At 41.5% G+C, this 21,127-nt stretch overlaps 2 protein-coding genes across 17 annotated transcripts in view; one reads left to right on the top strand and one right to left on the bottom strand.

The window, feature by feature from the left end:
• XAF1 (XIAP associated factor 1) overlaps positions 1-4,518 on the bottom strand; it is a 205,585-nt gene extending 201,067 nt beyond the window's left edge. For 5 of the 9 annotated variants that reach the window (XM_025142097.3, XM_040650172.2, XM_046902761.1 and 2 more), the window contains exon 1: positions 37-4,421. The gene's annotated coding sequence lies outside the window, so the exon portion shown is untranslated. Of the gene's footprint in view, positions 1-36 lie in introns of all 9 variants that reach the window. The other 4 variants (XR_006931850.1, XM_046902762.1, XM_046902759.1 and 1 more) reach the window with 2 other exon arrangements.
• On the top strand, positions 1,814-19,313 carry SLC13A5 (solute carrier family 13 member 5). Of its 8 annotated transcripts, none has more exons than XM_046902420.1 (16): positions 1,814-2,000; positions 2,925-3,010; positions 3,258-3,357; positions 4,721-4,828; positions 7,635-7,763; positions 8,372-8,461; positions 8,567-8,703; positions 9,919-10,133; positions 11,518-11,689; positions 13,115-13,237; positions 13,747-13,959; positions 14,709-14,830; positions 15,120-15,238; positions 16,476-16,637; positions 17,865-18,002; positions 18,731-19,313. In XM_046902420.1, the coding sequence occupies exons 4-16, from the start codon at positions 4,724-4,726 to the stop codon at positions 18,857-18,859; spliced, it is 1,854 nt and encodes a 617-aa protein (XP_046758376.1). In that variant the 5' UTR covers positions 1,814-2,000; positions 2,925-3,010; positions 3,258-3,357; positions 4,721-4,723; the 3' UTR covers positions 18,860-19,313. The 8 variants fall into 8 exon arrangements, with proteins under 8 accessions (XP_046758376.1, XP_046758375.1, XP_046758378.1 ...); XM_046902419.1 differs by lacking the exon at positions 2,925-3,010 and adding an exon at positions 4,024-4,131; XM_046902422.1 differs by lacking the exon at positions 4,721-4,828.
• The last annotated feature ends 1,814 nt before the right edge of the window (positions 19,314-21,127 follow it).

The raw sequence follows: 21,127 nt of genomic DNA on the forward strand, positions 1-21,127 counted from the left end.
CTTGCAGGGATCATGACAGCCTACATAGCAGCCTACCTGTAAACTCACTCCAGCAATACTTTGATGATAACTATGACATCACAGCTTACGAGGTTGTAGTCTGGATGGGTACCAGCAGAGAGGGATAGGCAGCACCACAATACAAACCCCAGGGCACTGCAGGCAGAGAGGGCAGCCCCTGGCCAGCAGGGCTGCCCTGCAGGTGGTGGGCTCCACCTGCAGGGTGGACTGTGACTCTGGGTTCCATGCTTTGTCACAGCCTAGCTGATGTCACCATGGCCACTGTTTTCTCAGCATGTTTCGGTCAAAGGGCTATGGGGCCTTTGCTGCATGATTGATTTGCAGCAAGCAAGGAGGGTCGGGGCATGCTGTGGTCCCCCTCCACCTCTGGAGCAGCAGTTACACTACCATCCAGCCTTACAAACCCACCTTGAACCCCTGGTGCTTGTCCAGTCAAGTCAGAGCAGTGCTCATGTCACAGACAACAACTGCTAGCTGGTGGAGAGAAAACATTTGCCTATCAACACCATGGGCAGAAGCCCAGCATTGGTCCAACAGCCTCACCTCACCAAGCCTTGCAGCAGGGCTGCTCAGCTCTGCCCTTATAGGCTCCCAGACCCTAGTGTTCCCCAGTTATTCCTGGACCCCTCCAGTATTTCAGTGTCTGCAAGGTGAAACCTCCAGCCTGTGCTAACTGGCTCTACCTTTTCTCCCTATTCTGCCATGGCTGGGACTGTCTGATGGCATGAAGAGGCCACAGGTGCAGCAAGTCCTGCCCATCAGTTGATCTCAGCTGGGGATCATGCAGGTGTACAGTTTTACACAGGGAGCTAATAAAGGAATGTCATTTAGAGCAAAACAGAATTTCACATCTTCATTTCAATACCAGTACTCACATCTCCAGGATCTCTTGATGAAGGCCTAGCATTTTGTGTATCTGTTATTGCAACTGATACCTCACAAAAGTGTGATATAAGGAGCTCTTCCCTGATACTATAGACCCTACCAGGTGTGGAACTCTAAGTACAGGAGATGCAGAAAATATGAATTTACCTTCTCTATCTGTAAAACAGGGCAACAATATTAACACTTCTGTTTTGCAGGTGTTGGGAAGAATCATTCACTAGTGTATGTACAATGTATTGTAATGGTACATACAACAGATGTCCCAATCACTAGTCAGAAATTGGTCCAGTTCATTTCCCAATTCAGTTCCCATCTCAAAAAAATGCTCTCTGTCCCCCAGTTCTCCCTGGGAAAAAGAAAAAAAAAGGGGGGGGGGGGGGGAGTGGAAAAAAAAGGAAGAAGGTAAGCAAGTAAGGCATGTAAGCCATTAACTAGATCTGGGAATAATGAATGTTTGTATGAATTTTGTGATACAAATTATGTAATGAAGCAGAGAAGAGTCCTTTGAACAAATATGTTAATGAGATGGCAGCTAAGGGAGAGGTTACAGGATTGCCAATTCCAAATCAAAGATTTTATGTCATTTTCTTTTCTTTTTCTCATCTTTCTTTTTTGTAGTCATTAGTCTACACTACTTTTTAATGTAGTGCACATTTTAATGTGCTTTAGTGCTTCTTGCAAACTATATGAGAAATACCAATTCTAGGTCAAGAATGCCTGATCAGCAACACATGCTGACTGAGAAAGCCCCACTGACTCAATATTCATAATGAGGGCTTTTATGTAGAGAGTTGTTGGGCACAGGGTTTGTACTGAAAGGACTGTTCGTTCAGAGTCTGAAAAGGGCTTTTCTTGGAAAAATATCAGATGCTCCACTGGGAACTTAGTTGAAAGATACTCCTAAAGCAACAGAAGGGACTGGCAGTAGCTGTGAAAGTACTGACTGGAGGGGAAGCAGAAAGTAAGAAAGCAGTGATGTTTGCTGAATGCTGGAAATAACTCTTTCAATTTAAATTCTGTGTAAACTTACAGTGCATAACATTATTGTACAAGACCTCTTCTAGGCACCTTTTTAATACAAGCTTCACAGAGAGGTAAGTTCTGCACTAGCTGTTTTTTAAAATGAGATTTTTCAAAAGCCTCTGTAGAAGGCTGATGTTTTTCTGCTGTCCTAGAATGCCTTAAAGTCAGCTGTTTTGATTTTTGTTTCTCAATGCCAAGTATTAGAGGTCTTACAGTACTCATTTAATATAATTTCATTATACTTTTGTACTTCTGTGTGTTGTAGGGAGCCTGCAACACTGAAATAACTTTAAAATGAAACTGTGAAGAGTTTTTTGTCTTGAGGGGCATAGCAGCTATCTAGACCAAACAGACTGCTTTTTAAACATGCAAACAGTACTTGTATACTTGGGCAGCATCTGAATTAAAGGCAGAAAATGCATTTATCTGTAATTCTATGTATCACCTGCTGCCTCTAAAGCCTCCTTGCCACAGACCATTCATATCCAGCAATAATGAGACTAATTGGGATGAATGGTATGTAGTGATAAGAAAAATCAGAGAAGTAGCTTCTATACTAAAATTTTTATTTTTTCCACCTGGATTGTTGATCCTGGAATTTCTGCTTCCCAAGAAGACTTGACATACAGTCCCTTTCTACTAACCCAAACAATGTAGGCCAGTGTTTGTTAATGAGCCTCCAGTAGTGTCCCACTTCTGAGTGAACTTTACAGTGACTCACATCGTATGTAAATGGCATTTGTTCTGGTATCTATAATACAAAAAGGAAGATCACAAGGCTCTGCATGTTGTTGACAACATTGCTAAACTCATCTATGAACCTGCTGAATTAAAGGAGCTGACTGTTTCTGCCTCTGTTACTCATCCCACTCAAGCCATAACTGGCCTAGTCTCTTGAACTGGCTCTGAAGCTCACTGAACGCTTCATTGAACATATTCAGTTCAATAACTCAGCAGAAAACTCTGCTTTTTTTATTGGATTCATTTTTTGCCAGATCAATCAATTGAGAGAAGACTCCAATGAGTCCCAGTACAACTGGCTAAGAACCTGCAAGACAGCTAGGGCAGCTTGTGCCATCAGGTGAGCTTGGCCAGTTGCTGGAAATGATTGGCCATAAATTTAGATTTTCTGAACTAAATTTACACCTCCCTTTCTCCTTCCAGAGTTACCCCCTTCTGCTAAACAGACACTATATGAACAGCAGAAGATAGTAAATCATGTTTACATTGGTCTGTCAGACAAAGTGAACTGTATTACTAATCCTCTAGAGTTAACCCATTCCATTTTCTCATTTAAGTGCTTGTAGTCCTTTTTCTTTGTTGACTAGGGAGTATTTTTCACTGGAGACTGGACACGGGAATGCAGGTTTTGGCTGATTCCCCACTTTCTGCTAGGCTCTGTGCTGGTGTGAAGTTTCCACTCTGTTGGTAAGTAACGCAGGGGGATTGCTGCTAAAAGTTTGAATATTTGGAATCTGTACAGATCCAGTTGGCTACTGTTTTCCTTAATGAACATTCACTGCTTTTACAAACAGAACAGTAACACTGGAGTGTCTTGCTTCGAACTTCAATCGCTTAAGATCCTCTGCTCAACAGAGGACAAACAGTGCAACCTATAGTCAGAGCTCTCCCATTACTTGCTGTAGAATCTGAAATTCTTTATTTCTGAGAGTAACTGCTTGGTAAGACTGTACAGAGTCCACAGGATCAAACTGTCATCTTTGCTACCTTCCATTTCAGGTGGCTTTTGTCATCCAGAAGCAGAGCAAAAATTACCAACAAATCCTTTGTCTAGTGCCCAATCCCTCCCCCCTCCACTCCAATCATTTCTTTCTGCCATCTCAACAGTGCTTGCCATCCTCTCAGTAGTGCCATCACTTCTGATTCTGCATAGGCTAAACTGTAGATAAATCACTGAAACGACACAGCTTAAAAATAACTTTTCTGGTTAACCTTTCTAGGTTATTTTTAACCCAGATCATGGACACAAAATCTCTTACAAAATAACACGCAGTGAAACACAGCCATGCATGCCTGCACAGACCTTTGTTTTAGGGAGATCCCCGCTGCAGGATTAACTCTGCATTTCCCCAGGGGAGCTCCGTCCTTCCTTGCCACTGTGTAAATGAGAGACGGTCCTCCCTTGCCATCAACCTGTGCATCTGCACCTGGAGAAGTCTGGGTCAGTATTTGCTCCTGCAGGTAACGTGCACTAGGAGAATCAGTAGTCCCTGGCTGCTTTTTGCAGACACTATGAACAGAGGGATTTTCCTGAGCATTCTCCCAGTTGGGGTGAGAATTTGGAACACGGCTACCGAGCTGCTTTCCTTGTTCGCTGAGAGGAATGGAGAGAGTGGAAAGCCCTACGTTATGGACAGGACCCCATACGAACCGAGCTGATAGATCCAGCCTCACTCCAGCTCCCGCCGAGATCTCACAGCTGTCGGACAGGGTCTGTGGACACCTGCTCCGCGTCCCCCTGGGCTGTCTGTGGGACGGAGGAACCGCAGGGCCGCTCGACTCCACTCCGGAGGGCGGGCGCGGGCCACGGTGTCTGGGCTGGCGCCCGACGGCACCTCCCCGCCCGCTACCTCGCTCGTGGGCCGTGTCCACACCGCTCCGCGCAAGCCCGGCCCCGTCAGGGCGCGGGCGGACCCGGTGCCCCGTCAGGGCGCGGGCGGGTCGCGTCGCCCACCGCTATGTCCCTCCCGCTGCGGCCCTGCCGCCCACTACTTAAAGCGGCGGGAAGCGGGTGCCGTGCTGCTCTCGCCCTGTCCGTGTCTCCCCACAGAAGATGGCCCTGATGTGCCCACGGCCCCTGCTGAGGTACCGGTCCTTCGCTATCCTCTTGTTCGCACCGCTACTGCTGCTGCCGCTGCCGATCACTGTGCCCACGCGGGTAAGTGCCTGCGGGGTCTGTGCGGGGACCCCCTGCCCCGAAGGAACCCACCCGCTCCCCGCCCCCAGGGCTGAGCCCCGCAGCTGTCCCTGACCCAGCGCGACAGGCAGGCGCGGTTCGGGCTTGCTGGGCGCCTGGCCTGCTCGCCTCCTTCGTGTGGGGATCTCCCCAGGGCGGGAGTTCCCTGTGCGCAGCGCTGCCCGCTCAGTCCCTGGCGCTGCATCTCCTTTGCCACCTGAGTGGGTGCTGAAGTAGCACCTTCTTGGCACCCTGTCTCAGAGGAGTTTCTTCACAGCTCAATTAGCCTCTCAGTCCTGGGGCTCAGGGATATGTTCTACTGCTTTTGCTCCTATTGATCTTCAAATGGTGTTGGTGCTAGGCAGTGGAGCTCACATAAGGAGCCCAGAACAGGAGCCCCATGCCCATCTGTTCATCCGAAGGAATATGCCAGTGCCAGGACTTGGGTTCCCACAGACCCAAACTGTCTTGCAAATTGGATACAATCCATTTTGACCCAGAGATAAATATATGCACACTTGGCTTGGATATGTAGAATTGCACTCCAGGTTATCTAGGAATAACTGTCAGTGGGCAGTTAGCGGGCTGAAAGGAGGGTAATTCTGTGCTCTCCAGGCCTGCTGCTGAGACACACATGCTTTTAAGAGTGCTCCTGAGTGCCATTCTTCATCCAGTGAAGCAGTAGAAAGCCATGCGCTGTGCGTTATGCAGTGATTATAAGATGGCTTTGAATGTAGTGTACTCCACATCCATCTTCCTCTGGTGATGGGGGTGTCACAGCTCCTTTGCTTTCAGCACAGTTACACCAGCATAAAGCTGGAATGAGCTACCAAGAGTTTTATCTTTAAAACCTTGTAGCATTCCTGGGAAAATGTGAAACCTCTGTTTACAGTATTTTCGCCTACTAGGGCTTCAGCTATTCTAGGGCTAAATGCAGTCTTTATTCTGAGTGTATTGATCCATATATTTTAAACTACAGAAAGAGTGTTGTGCAGGTGTATTTTAAACCTGTTTACAAACAAAACTGCCAGGCATTCTGGCTTAGCTGTCTAAAAACAGCCTCGCTCTTTGCGTGAATGCTGGTGCCTCGAGGAAAGGAATTTCTGGCTGTTTGGCACTATTGTGATCAATACTAGGACAATTTCCTGGAGGAAGAAAAAAGAAAAAAAGAAAAAGAAAAAAAAAATCTCTTCAGTTTTCCAGTAACTGTAGGAATATTGTGTCATCAGTCTCATCTGGGAAATTACAATATTACACAATGGGAGGGTGCCATTTCCATCAGTGGCTGCTTCTCAGCTCTCGGTGAGAAGACAAGTCATAGTAATTGCGCTGGGTTGTCCAGACACACCAAAGAAACATTTTGTGACTATTCCCATAAATCACTGACATATATAGATATGGATACAGCTACTTATTTAATCTCAGAACTTTGGTTGTTCAAATTGATGTGATTGTTTGAGTTAATTTATAAACATGGCTGTATTTTTGAACTTCATGTAAATTATTTACTCTCCACAGCTTTTTCTGTGTTGTTTCATTCAAAGTAATATTCTTCTAGAGTAGTCTGTATGTCTTTCATCTTGCCAAATAAATTAACTATAGTCTCTTCTTGCACTTAGTTACTGTTGTACAGCTTAAATTCAATCATAAGTTCACCTCCTATTTATCAAGGAAAGAAATTAAAATAGGATCTGTCTTATATCTTCTGGTCTCTAATGAAACATTTCTTTCAAAACGTGTCCTGCAATTTAATCTTCTCTAAACCTGAAAAAAAAAATTACTTACAAGGACTGTTTTCTGATTCTTCAACTGTTCTTTCTATAAACTCCTCCCTGTTTGTAAATATAACCTTACAGCAGTTTTTAAATATCACTGTAACACCATTTATTTTTGCAATAAAGTCCCATTTGTGCATTAGAATCAGATCCTATAAACACATACCCTAAATATGAACAAACTGAACAGAATGCTTTGACTTTAAAACACCATTTACTGTAGGCTAATGAATGCTTGCTTCTCCTAACAATTTTGAAAGTACAAAGCAAGAAAGCCTAGGTTAGAGAAATGTGTGACTAATGGTATAGAGTCATGTTATAACAGGGGATGAAGGAATTCCCTTATTAGATAAAAACAGTATGATTTGGGAAAGCAAGTTAAGACTTCATATGTCCTTAGCTGCTCAAAAATAAATAAATAAAATAATAATAATAAAAAAAAAGGTTTCTAAATTCTAAGAATTCTATATGGTAAGAGTTATGCTTCTAAATTGTTCAGTGATACAGTTTCTGGGTTCAAGTGTATTACTAAGACACACTTCAAATACATGTGAATGTCAACCAGTTTACTCACCTATACTAGGGAAATACACATCTATAGGCATCCATTTAAAAATAGTTCACTAAAAATAGAAATGCCCAAATCTCAAACACCGTTAAAAATTCTTGGCACCCAGATGTGAAATCTGCTTACCTCAGCTGCCAAGAGGTAATTGCACAGTGCAAACTATACTTACCTGGCTTACCTAGTGGAAGGCTTCTTTTTTTCATGCCCTACATTTTATGTAAAAGCATTAGAAAACACACCATGGTCAAAAAGACTTTTTATGCAACTGACTTCTGAACAAGACTTAAAATGTACAAGTTTAAATCCTTGTGTCCCTACCTATTTCTGCGTAACTTGTTAAGCTACAGACAATTGAATGTTTGGTACCCTTAGAAGAGATAGCAGTGTGTTTCTTACCTGTAAGAATAGTTTTCTATGCTTATATGTGTCTTCCATTATATTGCAGGAAGCCAAATGTGCATATATCATCATCATCATGGCTGTCTACTGGTGCACCGAAGTTATCCCACTGGCTGTTACTTCCCTAATGCCAGTGGTATTTTTCCCTCTGCTCGGAGTTCAGAGCTCTAAATCAGTAAGGAACAGTTCATACTCCATCCTTATCTGATAAAGGGATATCCATTGCTCTGATCCACCACTTGTAGGAAAGCACTCCATTTCTGTTGTGCTGTTTTTGAACATGTTGAGCAGGGTATGGGAAGATGCTGAACAAAATATGTATTTTCCCAAAATATTAAGGATGTGGGGCTTGGGGTGGTAGAGGGAAATGTCCTCTGGGCATGGATCCTGCTGGAAAACTTCCCAATAGTGCCAGCAGTTTGTATGTTGAAAATCCACCCAGTTAGAGAGCATTGCTAACATCTTCTGGGAGATTTCAGAATGCATGAGACAAACTTCCTCTGTCAGGGTGGACAGTACAATGCCAGTAAGTACACTGTGTCCCCTTTGAAGCTCATGCTGCTAAAGGATAATTTGCTGTTTGTGCTAGTGGAAGGGTAGTGCTTTAGCCCTACCCCTAGAGACACTGCATTTAGGTACTGTAGCCCAGGTTTACTATTGGCCAGCTAACTAGTTAGGATGGGTGAGGTTGTTAGAGGTGCTGGGAAATCTATTTTGGAGCTTAGCATTTCTGGTACCTACATAATAGTTTGAGCCTCTACCAATTTTTTTTTTTTTTCCCAGTTTAGGCTGTTCAGCACTAAGAAAGGGAATCGAGTTCTGGAATCTGGAGGCAGTTCTAAGGCTGCCACTGCTCTTTCTGGCAATGTTGGGGTGAGGCCTGGTGCACTAAATGGCTTTGAGGGGAAGGCAGGAAGTACTAGTGAAACTAGCAAGAGGCAAGATTTGGTCCCCTTATCTATCTTCTTTGTCTTACAGGTGTGCTTGCAGTATCTAAATGACACAAATATGCTCTTTGTTGGAGGGCTGATTGTTGCAATTTCTGTTGAACGGTGGAATCTTCACAAAAGGATTGCGCTGAGAGTCCTGCTGATACTTGGGGTGAAGCCTGCACTGTAAGAATGTTACATTAGCTCTTCTTTACCTGTACTAGTTTAGCAGAGACCTAGGTATGATGTTCAAGGGTCAGTGGAGGAGGGAAGCTCCAAGAAGCTCTTTTGCTGCACTTGTACAGAGTTTCCAGAGGTGAAGTTTTCTGCAGGAAGAGTTTATTTGGCCTTTAACCAAAATCATCATAATGGGAGGGTGCCTGTGACTGCAAGTCTGCTAACTGACTTGAATGGCATGAAAATACTTTCATTTTTATGTCAGCACCAGTCCCGAGGGTCTCTCACATTTCCCATTGGGTCCACGGTTTGATTCTTGGATAAGATTATTCAGTGGAATTCAGTTTTCAAAACACAAGCATTCATTTCTGATTCAAATAGCTAGACTGTCTATATAGTCATCAAAAAAGAAAAGACTTGTCTATAATAGGACAAATGATTTGTGCGCAAGAAGTGCTTATCAACTGCAAAGCAGTAAATATCTGAGTGGAATCCAAATACCTGTCTGTTCCTGTCTGAAGACAGATGAGATAAATCTTTCTCTTCCTTCTTGTTTTAGGCTGAATCTCTGTACAACTACAAAGCTATCATTTCACCTGTATTGCTGCTACCCAGCTGACCTATTAGTGTATGCGCTGGCATTCACAGTTCCTATGAAATCCTTTTATCATGACATGAATTCATCAGTGAGGCAGAATCCCCACCAACATCTGTGTGAATGGAGACATTGTCCTCACCTAAAAGCCATGTGCTCCTTCTGTCATGCTTAAGTGGTGCCAGTTACACAGCCAGAAGTGTTGCAGAGGTGGTGGTGGTGAAGAGCATCCAGTATCCATTAGTTTGCATCTATAGATAAAGCCATGTTTACAAGATGCAAAAGCAGTTTTCAATCATGATGACAATAGTCAGGAAAGCAGCACAGTTTTATGGTTCACTTCTACAGAGCTGCCATTTCATTTTATTTTAATCTGGATAAATTCTGGGTTCTTGCTACTGGGAACAAGGTGGTGCAGACTTAATCATGCACAGATCAAGGAGCTAGATGCCTTTCTTGGATTTCTTCAATGAAGATGGCAGAGCTAGGAGGGAATTTGTCCCTGCTTTGTATTATCAGAGACTACACGCACCCCTGTCTGGACTCTGGTTTCTAAATTACAGTAACTACAAAGCCTAGCAGTGTCTGTTTTTTCCTCCTTTCTCCTCTGTTTGTTTCTCTCTTTTCAGCCTCATGCTGGGATTTATGATAGTCACTGCCTTCCTGTCCATGTGGATAAGTAACACAGCCACCACTGCTATGATGGTTCCCATTGTTCAGGCTGTCCTGGATCAAATGGACAACACAGAGAATGATGTGACCATGATGGAACAAGCAACTGGCCAAACAAATACAGTGATTGAGCTGGAGGAAAAGAATGCATCAGATCCCACTCCAGTGCAGGGTAAGGGCCTGCTAAAGGAATGAGTTGATTCCACTGAATTTCTTACACTCACAGCTCACATATTTAGTCCCTCCAAATTCACTGCTCTGTTGTGCAGGTACAGAGGGCTATATATTAAATACTATTAAATATCGATCTGTGATGCCTTTCTCTTTCACAGAAGGAAGAATTGTCTTGGGGATTTTCATGGAGATGTGATTTCACTGAATTAGCAGTTTGATCAGCCATGATTCCCTGTGTGACTGTGTACAAGAATGAGTTCAAAGATTGGTAGTGCATAGCATGTCGCACACTTCAAACCTTCTGTCTGGGACAGAAGGACCATATGTCTGTGGAAGATGCAGTGTATGAGGCAATTCACATGTGCCAGTCGTTACCCTGTTGTGATATTGACTAAACTGCTATATTTGTTTGGACTTTGGAAGCATAGCTGAGATACAACAGCATTCTCTGATTTTTGGTTGTGTGATGTATTGCCTCACTATTGAAGGGAGAATGCACACTTGTGCAAAGCTCAGGTGCAATTGCATGTGTTTATGTAACTCATACAGCTCAAGGGAATACTACTAGGCCAGAGAGTGCTCTGTAGGTTTTCTCATCGCTAGCTTCCAAACAGTTGTATTAAGATAATTTTTTAAGTTTGCCAATGCTGTTTTTAGTGTTTATTCTTGAGTCTCGAAAACTTCTGCACTTAGACTAGAGGTAATAATTTTGCTGGATTTCTGTACACTTAGAAGAAGCCAAGACTACTTGGCTTTGCTGCTTAATTTACCTCTAACATGCAATGAAAGCAACAAATTTGAGTGAAGAATACCCCTGGCTATTGTTGAATTGTTTGTAATTGCTATAAATTCATTGTCTCACTCAGTCCAGTCAGATGTAAGGATTAAATTGTTAATCTCAGAGCAGAATGGGCACAGCAGCAGAATTTCACACTGATGTAAAGTTTGTGCCAGGCCAGAGTTATGTTTGGAGTGGTTTTGGTTCTGGGGTTTTTTTGTTTGTTTTGTTTTGTTTTTGTTTTGCTTTGTTTTCTGTCATATTTGCAGCTGCTAAAACTTCTTGGGTTCTTACTGTGGTATTGAAAGGATTCTCATGACTACAATTTCTGGGTGATGGTGAGCCTCTCTGTGAAATAGGAAATTGCTGCTTAGAAACTGTGGCACCAAGATGGGCAACAGCATCCTTGGATCATGTAGAGCCAGATTATCAACCTTTCTCCTCAGCACCTCATGAACACAATTCTGTAATAGTTGGGGAAGTATTCTCTGGGGTTTTAAAATAAGTGGCATGCACAAACTGGAAGAACTGAGTCTGCAGGCCCTGACCCCAACTTTATACCTCCCTAACTTCACCTGAGGCAAATCGTGCTCTTTGTGTTTAGTCATAAGCAATGGACAAGTTCCTGATGGCACCAGATCTTCTGAGGAAAAGAAAATGAAGAAACGTATATGTAAGGGAATGACACTGTGTGTGTGCTATGCTGCTAGCATTGGAGGAACGGCAACATTGACTGGAACAGGGCCAAACATGGTATTGAAAGGCCAGATGAATCAGTAAGTCATTCTTGCTGTTTCTTTTACTTTTACTGCCATACATTTTTGTGACCAACATATTAAAGTCATAGTAGACATTTCAGTTGTTAAACTATTCAGTAACCAGCTGATGAACTGAAAATAAGAAATGTGTGTAAAGTGATGGGCCTTATTTTTCTGCTCCAGCACTTATTAGGTAGCTGTGTGATTGCACTATAGATCTCCTGAGAAACTTAGAAATACTTGCTGATATTCAGACAGACAGCTGGCTGAATATGAGATACTGGTTTTTCTGCCTCCTCTTTTTCATGTAAAATGCAGCACATGAACAGGGCAACTGCAGTGAGGATCTTGAGAAGAGCGTATGATTAACTCTTCTCATAAACACACTGAAAAGATGTAAAAATAGCTTAGCCACTGCTGTATTATTATTTTTCCACCCTGTGGCTGCGTAAACTATATAGATATCGTTGTAAAAGAAAGGAGTTATCCACAAAATAATCTTTTCTAAGATGGGAACTGTTGAGGCACGGCCTGAACTACTCATTGAGCACCTAGGGAAAGGACCAGGTCAAACCTGGAAGCACAGGTGAAGGCAATTTACCTGTATGACAGGAAGGGGTGGAGCCTGGCTGCACCTCTCTTAGACCTCATTTAAGGACTGGCTGCCACTGGCAGAGGGTTTCTTTCTGGTGGTTCCTCCTTGGTGGTGCTTTCCCTTATGAGCCTGGAATCTTCTGATATGGGTAAGCAATCTTCTTCCCTTCCTCTATAGTGCTTTTCTATTGTGCTGGTCCTTCTGTCATCACACCTTTGTTGTAACACCTTTCCTGTTATATTGATCTGTCTAATGGCTACAGGAATTTATTTAGATGAACCTTCTCTGTAGTGGAAATTCTGCAGACTCCACAACAGTTGATAAACATTCTATCCTTCTGCTGGAGTACTTAAGCTGCAGCAGCTACATTATCTATTGGTTTTATTACCTAGTTGAAAACTTGCTATTGCTATTTCTTCTCTAGCCATGGATGCAGGGAAGAAGTTGTTGTTTGTAAAACACTGGTTTCAGTCTTTTGAGCCAAGTAGCAACTTTGTCTTCTACTGAAGTGAGCAGAAGTGCAGCTGTTAACTTCAAAAGAAAATTCTTGTTCTACTATTACAGTTATGAAGGGGGAGGGGGAAAAACCATTACATCATAGAATAAATGAGCAGATGTAGAGATCTTTCAGTAGTGCTTGTCTTACTGTGACCTAAAATATCTGCATGAGCTCTTGTCTGCTTTAAAGTAGAATGTAGGGAAATTTATCAGAGTATCATTTAAGTTCTATTCTGAAATCCAGAGCTGTTGTCCTGATTTTAGATGTCTAATTGTCACCACAACATAGTGAAGTGAGGGCAGATTACTGAATGTTTTGACATTAATACAGAAAGCATTTTTCTTTTCAGGTTATACCCCGACAATAATGACGTTGTGAATTTTGCTTCCTGGTTTGGGTTTGCCTTCCCAAACATGATTCTGATGTTGGTACTAGCTTGGCTTTGGCTTCAGTGTTCCTTCATGGGATTCAAGTAAGCATTTAACTACTTCATATCATGTAAACCACTCAGCTAATGCAGATCAGGTTACTCACAAGTTTCTAGATAAAACAAAAGTACTGACAGGTTATTCATTCTGTAACTGGGAGCAGTTGCATTTCACAGCAACTTTTGATGCTCGGAAACCTTTTATGTTTGGGGAGAATCATACTGGGGCAAAAGTGTAAGACATTCTTAATGTTCAGACAGAATTGCCTTTTTCAACTTAAAATCTGAGAATTTCAGTTCTAGAAGAGCATGTGTATATTTTGCTGCCCTTGATTCAAGACTGAGTTTTTCACACTAGGTTGCACCAAATTGGACAGACTTACATCCATTCACAGACTCCATTTTTCTGTGAAAATCGGCACGTGCATGTGAAATACATTGACACTGCTACCATTTATCTGTTCCTACCCTCTGCTTTAGTCTGCCCTTGTCTGCAGAAGGGACAGCTTCAGTGTATTAATGCTTACAGTGTTTTCTTCTCCCTTTTCTTAAAGCTTTAAAAAAAGCTGGGGATGTGGGACAGTGAGAACTGCTAAAGAAAAAGCTGCATACAACGTGCTGAAAGCAGAAATGAAGAAATTAGGCCCTATCTCTTATGCTGAATTCAATGTCCTCGTGATGTTTGCTTTGCTGGTTCTCTTGTGGTTCTCCAGACACCCAGGCTTTGTGAAAGGCTGGGCTAGCAGGCTCTTCCCAGAAGGAGAAAAGTAAGTTTTGAGGTTTTTTTTTTTCATTCTGTACTCCCCTGGATGGGAATCAGACTCTCCTTCTCTTATATTCTGTTTTGACTGGGGAGTCATTCATTCGAACCGTATTTGAATTTTGTTTGTTGGGCTGGATTCTCTCTCATGTATGAAATCCACAAACTGTTTGACAGTTTGTATTGCAATGAAGGTTGAAGTCTGGGACATGGAGCTTCCTAAAGGAAGATAAAATTCTGCAATGCTTGCCTCTGTCACACAGAAGTACATGTCAGTGCTTTCTTTGTGTGAGTTACGATTAGCTGTGGTGTTTAAGTATTTGGTACTGTCATCTCTTAAAAAATATTATGTATAGAAACGACTGGGAAATAGATTATTTGCTTTGAATAGCTTCTTCACCTAATATTATATAATGTGGCATATTAAGAACACAAAATGTGTGATAAGAAAATCTTTCAGGTAATTTTCTTGCAAATCACTGGATCATAGTCTTTGAGTCTTGGCTTCCTCCCAGAGAGGTAACTGTGCCCACAGAGGCTATTTTCATATGTGATTTTGATTAATAGTGTGCTGATTTCATTTATGATGTTGGTGCTGTGGCAGGTCTAAGATACCTCAGTCATGAACTAGCAATCTGTTTTGGTAACATATAAACCCCAAACAGAATGATAAGGAACACTGATTGCAAAGCTGGAAGGCAGCCATCTTCTGGAAGACAGATGTCTTATTTTCTAAGCATCTTCTCTTTTCTTTAGATATATCACTGATTCTGCTCCTGCTGTGTTTATTGCCCTGCTACTGTTTATCCTTCCTGCTAATAAACCCAAATTCATAGGCTGGAATTCAAGCATGTCGGACACTGAACAAACTGAAGAAGGTATTTAAAAGAGGCATTGTAATGTTGTGAAAGTTACCCCATTCCAGCTAACATGGTAGAAACATACTCCTGATTTGCATGCATTTCTTCAGGATACCTCATTTTACAAACATCCTGTGCAGGGCTGGGGCAAGCTCCCTGCTTGTATGTGTTATCCTTACTCTTACACGTGCAGGTTTCTCAGTAACATACCCCTTTGTGCTGGACCTTTCCCTTGTATCTTAAAGAACTGGAGACAAAATGGCTTCACCCTCCTGAAATATGTTCTACTTTTCATTTCTCACTTCAGATATTAAAAAGCCATTTTTATCAGCCCCACTGCTAGACTGGAATGTGGTTCAGAGGAAGATGCCCTGGAGCATTGTGCTGCTGCTGGGAGGAGGTTTTGCTTTGGCTGATGCAAGCGCAGTATGTTCTGATCTTTATTTTTCTCTAACTCAGAGGTGGACTTGCCTGGTTTGTTTTCCTGTCCTGTATTACTGGGCATGCACCCAAAGCCAAACTCAGTAGAAACGTTTGCATCTGGAGGTAGACACAAATTAGCAAAAATAAAGAGGAAAGGTGAATATTTCTGCCTCTTTTCCAGGAACTTGCATGCACTGATCAAGTTTGTCTAATTTATCTGAGCCCTGGATGTCTTGGTACCTTTATTGGCTGCACAGACAAGACGAGCAGCTTTTCTTATTTGTATTGTCATTCTGATCCCATCCCTGACTAGAAAAAAAATAGAAGCATAAATAACACTTGTAAGATTTCCAGAACCATTTGAGGTTTGCTTAAAGGACATAAATCTTCACATTTAAACCAAACTATTTCTGAACAGATCAGGAAGAAAATGATTGCGAGTAGATAATTTCAAAAAATCACATACAGTGAGATTTCTTGAATCTATTGTGAATGGCTGTTGCCAGGCAATATGCTGTGCTCCATAAGTCCATTGTTTGATCCTGTGCTCATAAAGTCATAGAAAAGGCAGCTGTATTCCACAAACAGGAAAGGATCTTGAGGCTCTTTACTTCATTATACTAAGATGTGTCTAAGTCATAGACTTGGATATCAAGAGTGTCATGCTTTGGAGAAGTTTGTATTCAGATCTAAGTTTTGTGCCTAGACAGTTTTTAAACAATGGGGTAAATTAAAGCTCTGGTCTGCTACATTTATCTATGTTCACCATATGTACATTATTAAAGCTCTGGAACACTACAAGCTATCAAGTCAAAGGCTCTGTAAGCTCTTTGAATCAACTGCTGTATTTTCATAACATAGAATACTCATACTCATAGCATCGTTATCTTCAGAACCATTAAAAATGCATTCTAGGAACCTTGTGAGCGATTCATTAAGCATCTGCAGTAGTCTCAGCAATAATTATTTCTTTTATTATTTCTTATTAAAAAAAAAGTAACCAAAACACGAACAAGTATTTGGGTTCTAGGAAAATCAGGGAAGTGTGGCTAAGTGTTATGTCCAGTTGGCAAAGAATTCCTTTTAGTGTTTGTGACAGATTATTGTACATTCACGAGGGGCAATTATATAATTTGGGAGCCACTGAGCATTATTTGTTAGGAATGTTACACATAAGTTTTCTGCTCCTGAGCCAGGGAGTCTAAACCTCACTGAAAAAAAATACTTTTTTTCTTACTAGAACTCTGGACTCTCAGCTTGGCTGGGTCATCAGATGACACCATTAGGATCTATTCCACCCTGGTCCATTGCAACAGTGCTTTCCCTTATTATAGCTGTCTTCACCGAATGCACCAGTAATGTTGCCACAGCCACCCTCTTCCTACCTGTCTTTTCATCCATGGTAAGATTACTTACATCTTGTTATGCTATCAACTGACGGGTCAGGAGTAAACAGACAGTCTCCAGTGGCAAAACAACATCATGTTGACTATCTTGAATTTTGCTCTAATGTTACTCTGAAATCCAGTAATGAAGTAGTCCATCTGACAGTATACCCTAATAGACAGTGACTTTAGCTGGTGTTGGTAGACAGAGTCAAATTTATATCCCTAATATTACTGCTGTGTTTATAACATTGTAAGCAGATGGGCAGTAGGAATGCAGACTTCATCCAGTTTGTCCTATCCATACACCTGAAGTCTGAGATAGTGGCTTCTTGGGGGGAAGAAGCTAATTCAGGAAACCACTTCAAGCCTGCCATAAGGAGTGCCCCTTGGCTGTGGAGAAAGTGAAGTGAGAGTCACTTTTTTTAATACAGATTACACTACATCAGTTATTTATGGTCATTTTATATTTGAGCCTGCAACTCAGAACTGGAAAATCTAAAACAAACAAACAAAAAAATACCCACCGCTTTCTTCTAGTCATCCTTTTGGGTGGTTCCTTAATCTTCATCATTTACACTAGAATACAGAAAGTGGTGGGCTTGATGATTAGAAATGCATAATTTTCTGTGTTAAGACAGCAGTTTTAAACCTTAGGGAGGAAAATGTGGTAAGTTTTGCTCTAAAAGCAGTTGCAATTGCTGCCTTTTCTAACCAGAATGGAAATGCAAGCATGAAGGAAAAAAAAAAATAGGATATTTTGTTATTTAACTTGGAAAGTACAGCCACTTTATTCTAAGTCATTTCATCAGGATAGAATTGTCCAAATAAAGGTGCTGTGCTCCTAGTCACTGCAGTTCTGAGTCCCACAAAGTTTATGTAACTTTGTGTCTAAAAGTGTTACTCCCCATGCTTTGTAATTATAGTTCCATCCTTGTATTAACCCAGCAAACACTCTAAAAATGCAGTCCAAGGTCAAAGAAAAGATTGCTGAGTAAATTTGACCAGAACTCCAAATTATACCATAGAGCAAGAAAGAATCAAGCATTCTTTTAAGTACTGTGGGAGAGAGAAACCAAAGTTATCTTTAAGCGCATGTAGATTCCATAATAAAATGCTTGAAAATTACTCTGGTGATGTAATACCAGGGAATTAACTGAACCTGTGTGTCTCAGAGGTCTGGGAAATGTTCTCTTTTTCTTTGGAACACTTCTAGCATAATAATTGTCTTTGCTTTGTTGCAGGCCACATCTGTCAAGATTCACCCTTTGTATGTTATGCTGCCGGGTACTCTGAGTGCTTCCTTTGCCTTCATGCTGCCTGTTGCAACACCTCCAAATGCAATAGTGTTTTCCTATGGCCACATCCGGGTTTTGGACATGGTAAGATAACTGCCTGGTCTTCATCTGAAGCTCTCCATTGTACTTCCCCTGAAATATGACAGCAGTTTAATTTTCTTGGCCTAGTATTTACAAAGTACCTGAGAGTTCTTAGGGGCTGTAACTAATACCTTACACCCTTCTCTTTATTACAGTAAAGATTTGCATCTCTGTAGCAACATTACCTTTCTCATATACTTTGTCAGACATGCTGTCTGGTCCAACTGAAATTCAAAGCTGACAAATTTAAGTCTCATAAACACTGAAGGGTTAAAATGCAGTTGGTGCTTTCCAGTGTCTTCGGGGGCTTTTGCAAAGATAGATAAAAGAGCTGAAAGCAGAAGGTAACAAGTCCAGTTGCCCTGGACTTTGGTCCTCTGGTTGCCTGTGGATCACACAGTACCACATTCTGTGCTGAACATCCAAACATTATCAGTTTTCTAACTGAAGACTTGAAGGGCATGGAAGCTACTTTTTAACTAATAAGAGCAACTTCTTGAATGTCTATTAAATCCTAGACCTGTTGAATAGCAAAGCATTCAAAGGCTTTGGACAGTGTGTTCCCTGGTATTCTACCTGAGCAAGAACGTAGGGCAGCGGGTACCGTGGCTATTCCTATGCTTTAATTTGACCAGGTTTCTATTTTTTTTTTTTGGTATGAATATGCCTTGCTATAATTTGCTGTGCTGATGTTTGGTTGTTGTTGTTGGTTTGCACTTTCATCCTTGTAGGTTAGGTCTGGAATAGTAATGAATATCATTGGAGTCTTCTGTGTCACACTGGCAATCAACACATGGGGAAGACCTATATTTGAGCTGGACACATTCCCAACATGGGCAAACAGCACAACTAATCAGTGAGCAATGAAGAATTCATATGTTATACAAGGAAAGGCACCTTAATCCTACTTCCTATTGCCTGAAACAATATATAGAGCCTTGTCACCATTTCAGATCCAGTGTTAGGTGCTACCTTCTCAGGCTCACACATCGGATCAAGTATGAACCAACTCATTACAGTCATGCTGGAAACAAATGTGCTGTTTAACTATGCAACCCTAAGGATGGTATGTTTGGATCGTAAGTATGATCAAGCGATCCACTGCATTTTCAACCAAGGTTAAGATTTAGAATTTATCTAACTTTATTAAATAAAGAGAGGGTAAGCTGTTGTATCAAATAGTTTGGACTATTTTATCACTGGTATGTACTTGTAAATCATTGTCATTGGACCCAGTTAAGAGCTGACAATTCATTAACCACTGCATATGTCAACAAGTCAGCAGCTGTACAGATAAATTCCTGATGTCACTTATTTAGTGTAAAGTTTGTTATATTTTAGTCTGGACTCAACCTTGTGGTGGACTCTTTCCAAGTCAACATGCAAATGTTTTTCATCACCTTGTTTTCATTCCCAGATCTCACTGCATTTAGACACTATTATTGAGGGTCAGGATAATGTGATGCCATGCTAGTCATGATTCTGTTGATGTCTAGAGCAATTATGTTGGCTGTATGTTCCTTGCACCATGGTACTGGCAGGGCCAAGAAACTTTTCTCCCTTGGCTCCAGGTATGTGTGGTTTCACATGCCAACAAGTGCTTTGTTAGTGCCTGCTTGGAAATGACTGGTGGAACATAGGACTTCACACCTACTGGGAAAGCTCCTGGATTAGCCCTTAATTCACCTTATTAACTGTAGAATTTTGAAGTGGAAACAAGGCAAGAGAGGCTCTAACTGAAGGCCTTGCAAACAATAAGGGGCCCAGATGATAGGGCTTGTGCTGATTGTGTACTTTGGAATCCAGGTCCTATGACAAAATTGTAGCACCTGTTCATGTAATTTCTGAAGCAGAAGTCTATCAGAAGATTAGTGTTGGGCTATGTGTATCTTGTCATTGTACATGAATACGTTTATTTAGCCTTGAAGATGAAGTTGGGATGTAAGCCATTGTGTTGCAGTGGACGCATCTATGATAATGATTGAAGTTTTGTTTCTCGATTTGCTGTACAACCTCAAGCAAGTCAATTTACCTCTTTTTGTCTCTGTTTCCCATTCTGAAAAGATGTTACAGTACTTATCTACCTCATAGGATGTTGTGAAGAAATAAGGGGCAACTTATTTCAACTTCAAGGGTAATTCTCCACCTTGAGGGGGGGAAAAAAAAAAAGCAACATCTGACCTCTAGCACCGTAATGCATGTAGAATATTTAATGGTTTTGTAGTTAACATCAATGTTCTTTACGTAACTGTAAAAATTTCCATGTTTTGCCTCTAAAAGTGAGTCAAATGTATATCCACAAGATCAGTAGGTGCTTTTCTGAGCAGATAACTTCTTCAGTAATGATTTGAGTTTCATGCTCTTATCTTCTATGGTCCTTCAAGGTGCTTGGCACCATAAACTCTCCACTGACTATTGTTCCTGGTACCTCCAACAGCACTCTGTCTACACATCTGGCTGCATATCCTGTGGCCTCATACCTCTTCAATGGAATGATGGGATATGTGGATAAACACTTGCAAAGTTTGTCTAAGTAAAAGAGCAGTTCTAGTGCCAAGAAATGGCTTGGTCACAGATATCGGTCACCACCTGAAGGTTATCATAGTATTCATCTGAAGAATGTAAAGTCAGAACCAACTAAGCACCTTCTGTGCTTTGGAAATCATCACTTAATGCCAACTTGCAATTAGATATCTACAGATGCATTTGAGAAAGTGACTTTTCTCTTGCTTTCCGATAGTCCTTATAACATGAGGACATTTCATCAATGCAAGGTACTTCATAGTGTTTGATCTTCACTGTTGCAAGTGAGATGCAGTGCTCTTTGTGTGGCTGAGTAACACTGAGCTTGCCTGTCTCAATTTGTACAGATTCAAGTTCCTCAAAAAATGGTTTCAGCTTGAAGGTGTAGGACAGGTACTTCCCTCTCCTGTTTGCAGAAATGAATGTTCTAAAAGTATCTTGAAGAGGAGAAAGTGCCCTCCTCTCAGCTAGGGAAGAGCTTTCTACTGTTGTTGTGCAAGTAGAAAACAAATGTTATTTTCTGGAATGGTTACACTGGGTGAGTTGTTGACAGAAGTGCCAGATCAGGGAGGAAAGTACTTCCGGTGGATTAAAGAAAGAACTCT

The sequence above is a fragment of the Gallus gallus genome, chromosome 19, assembly GCF_016699485.2.
Source record: "Gallus gallus isolate bGalGal1 chromosome 19, bGalGal1.mat.broiler.GRCg7b, whole genome shotgun sequence".
Classification (NCBI taxonomy): domain Eukaryota; kingdom Metazoa; phylum Chordata; class Aves; order Galliformes; family Phasianidae; genus Gallus; species Gallus gallus.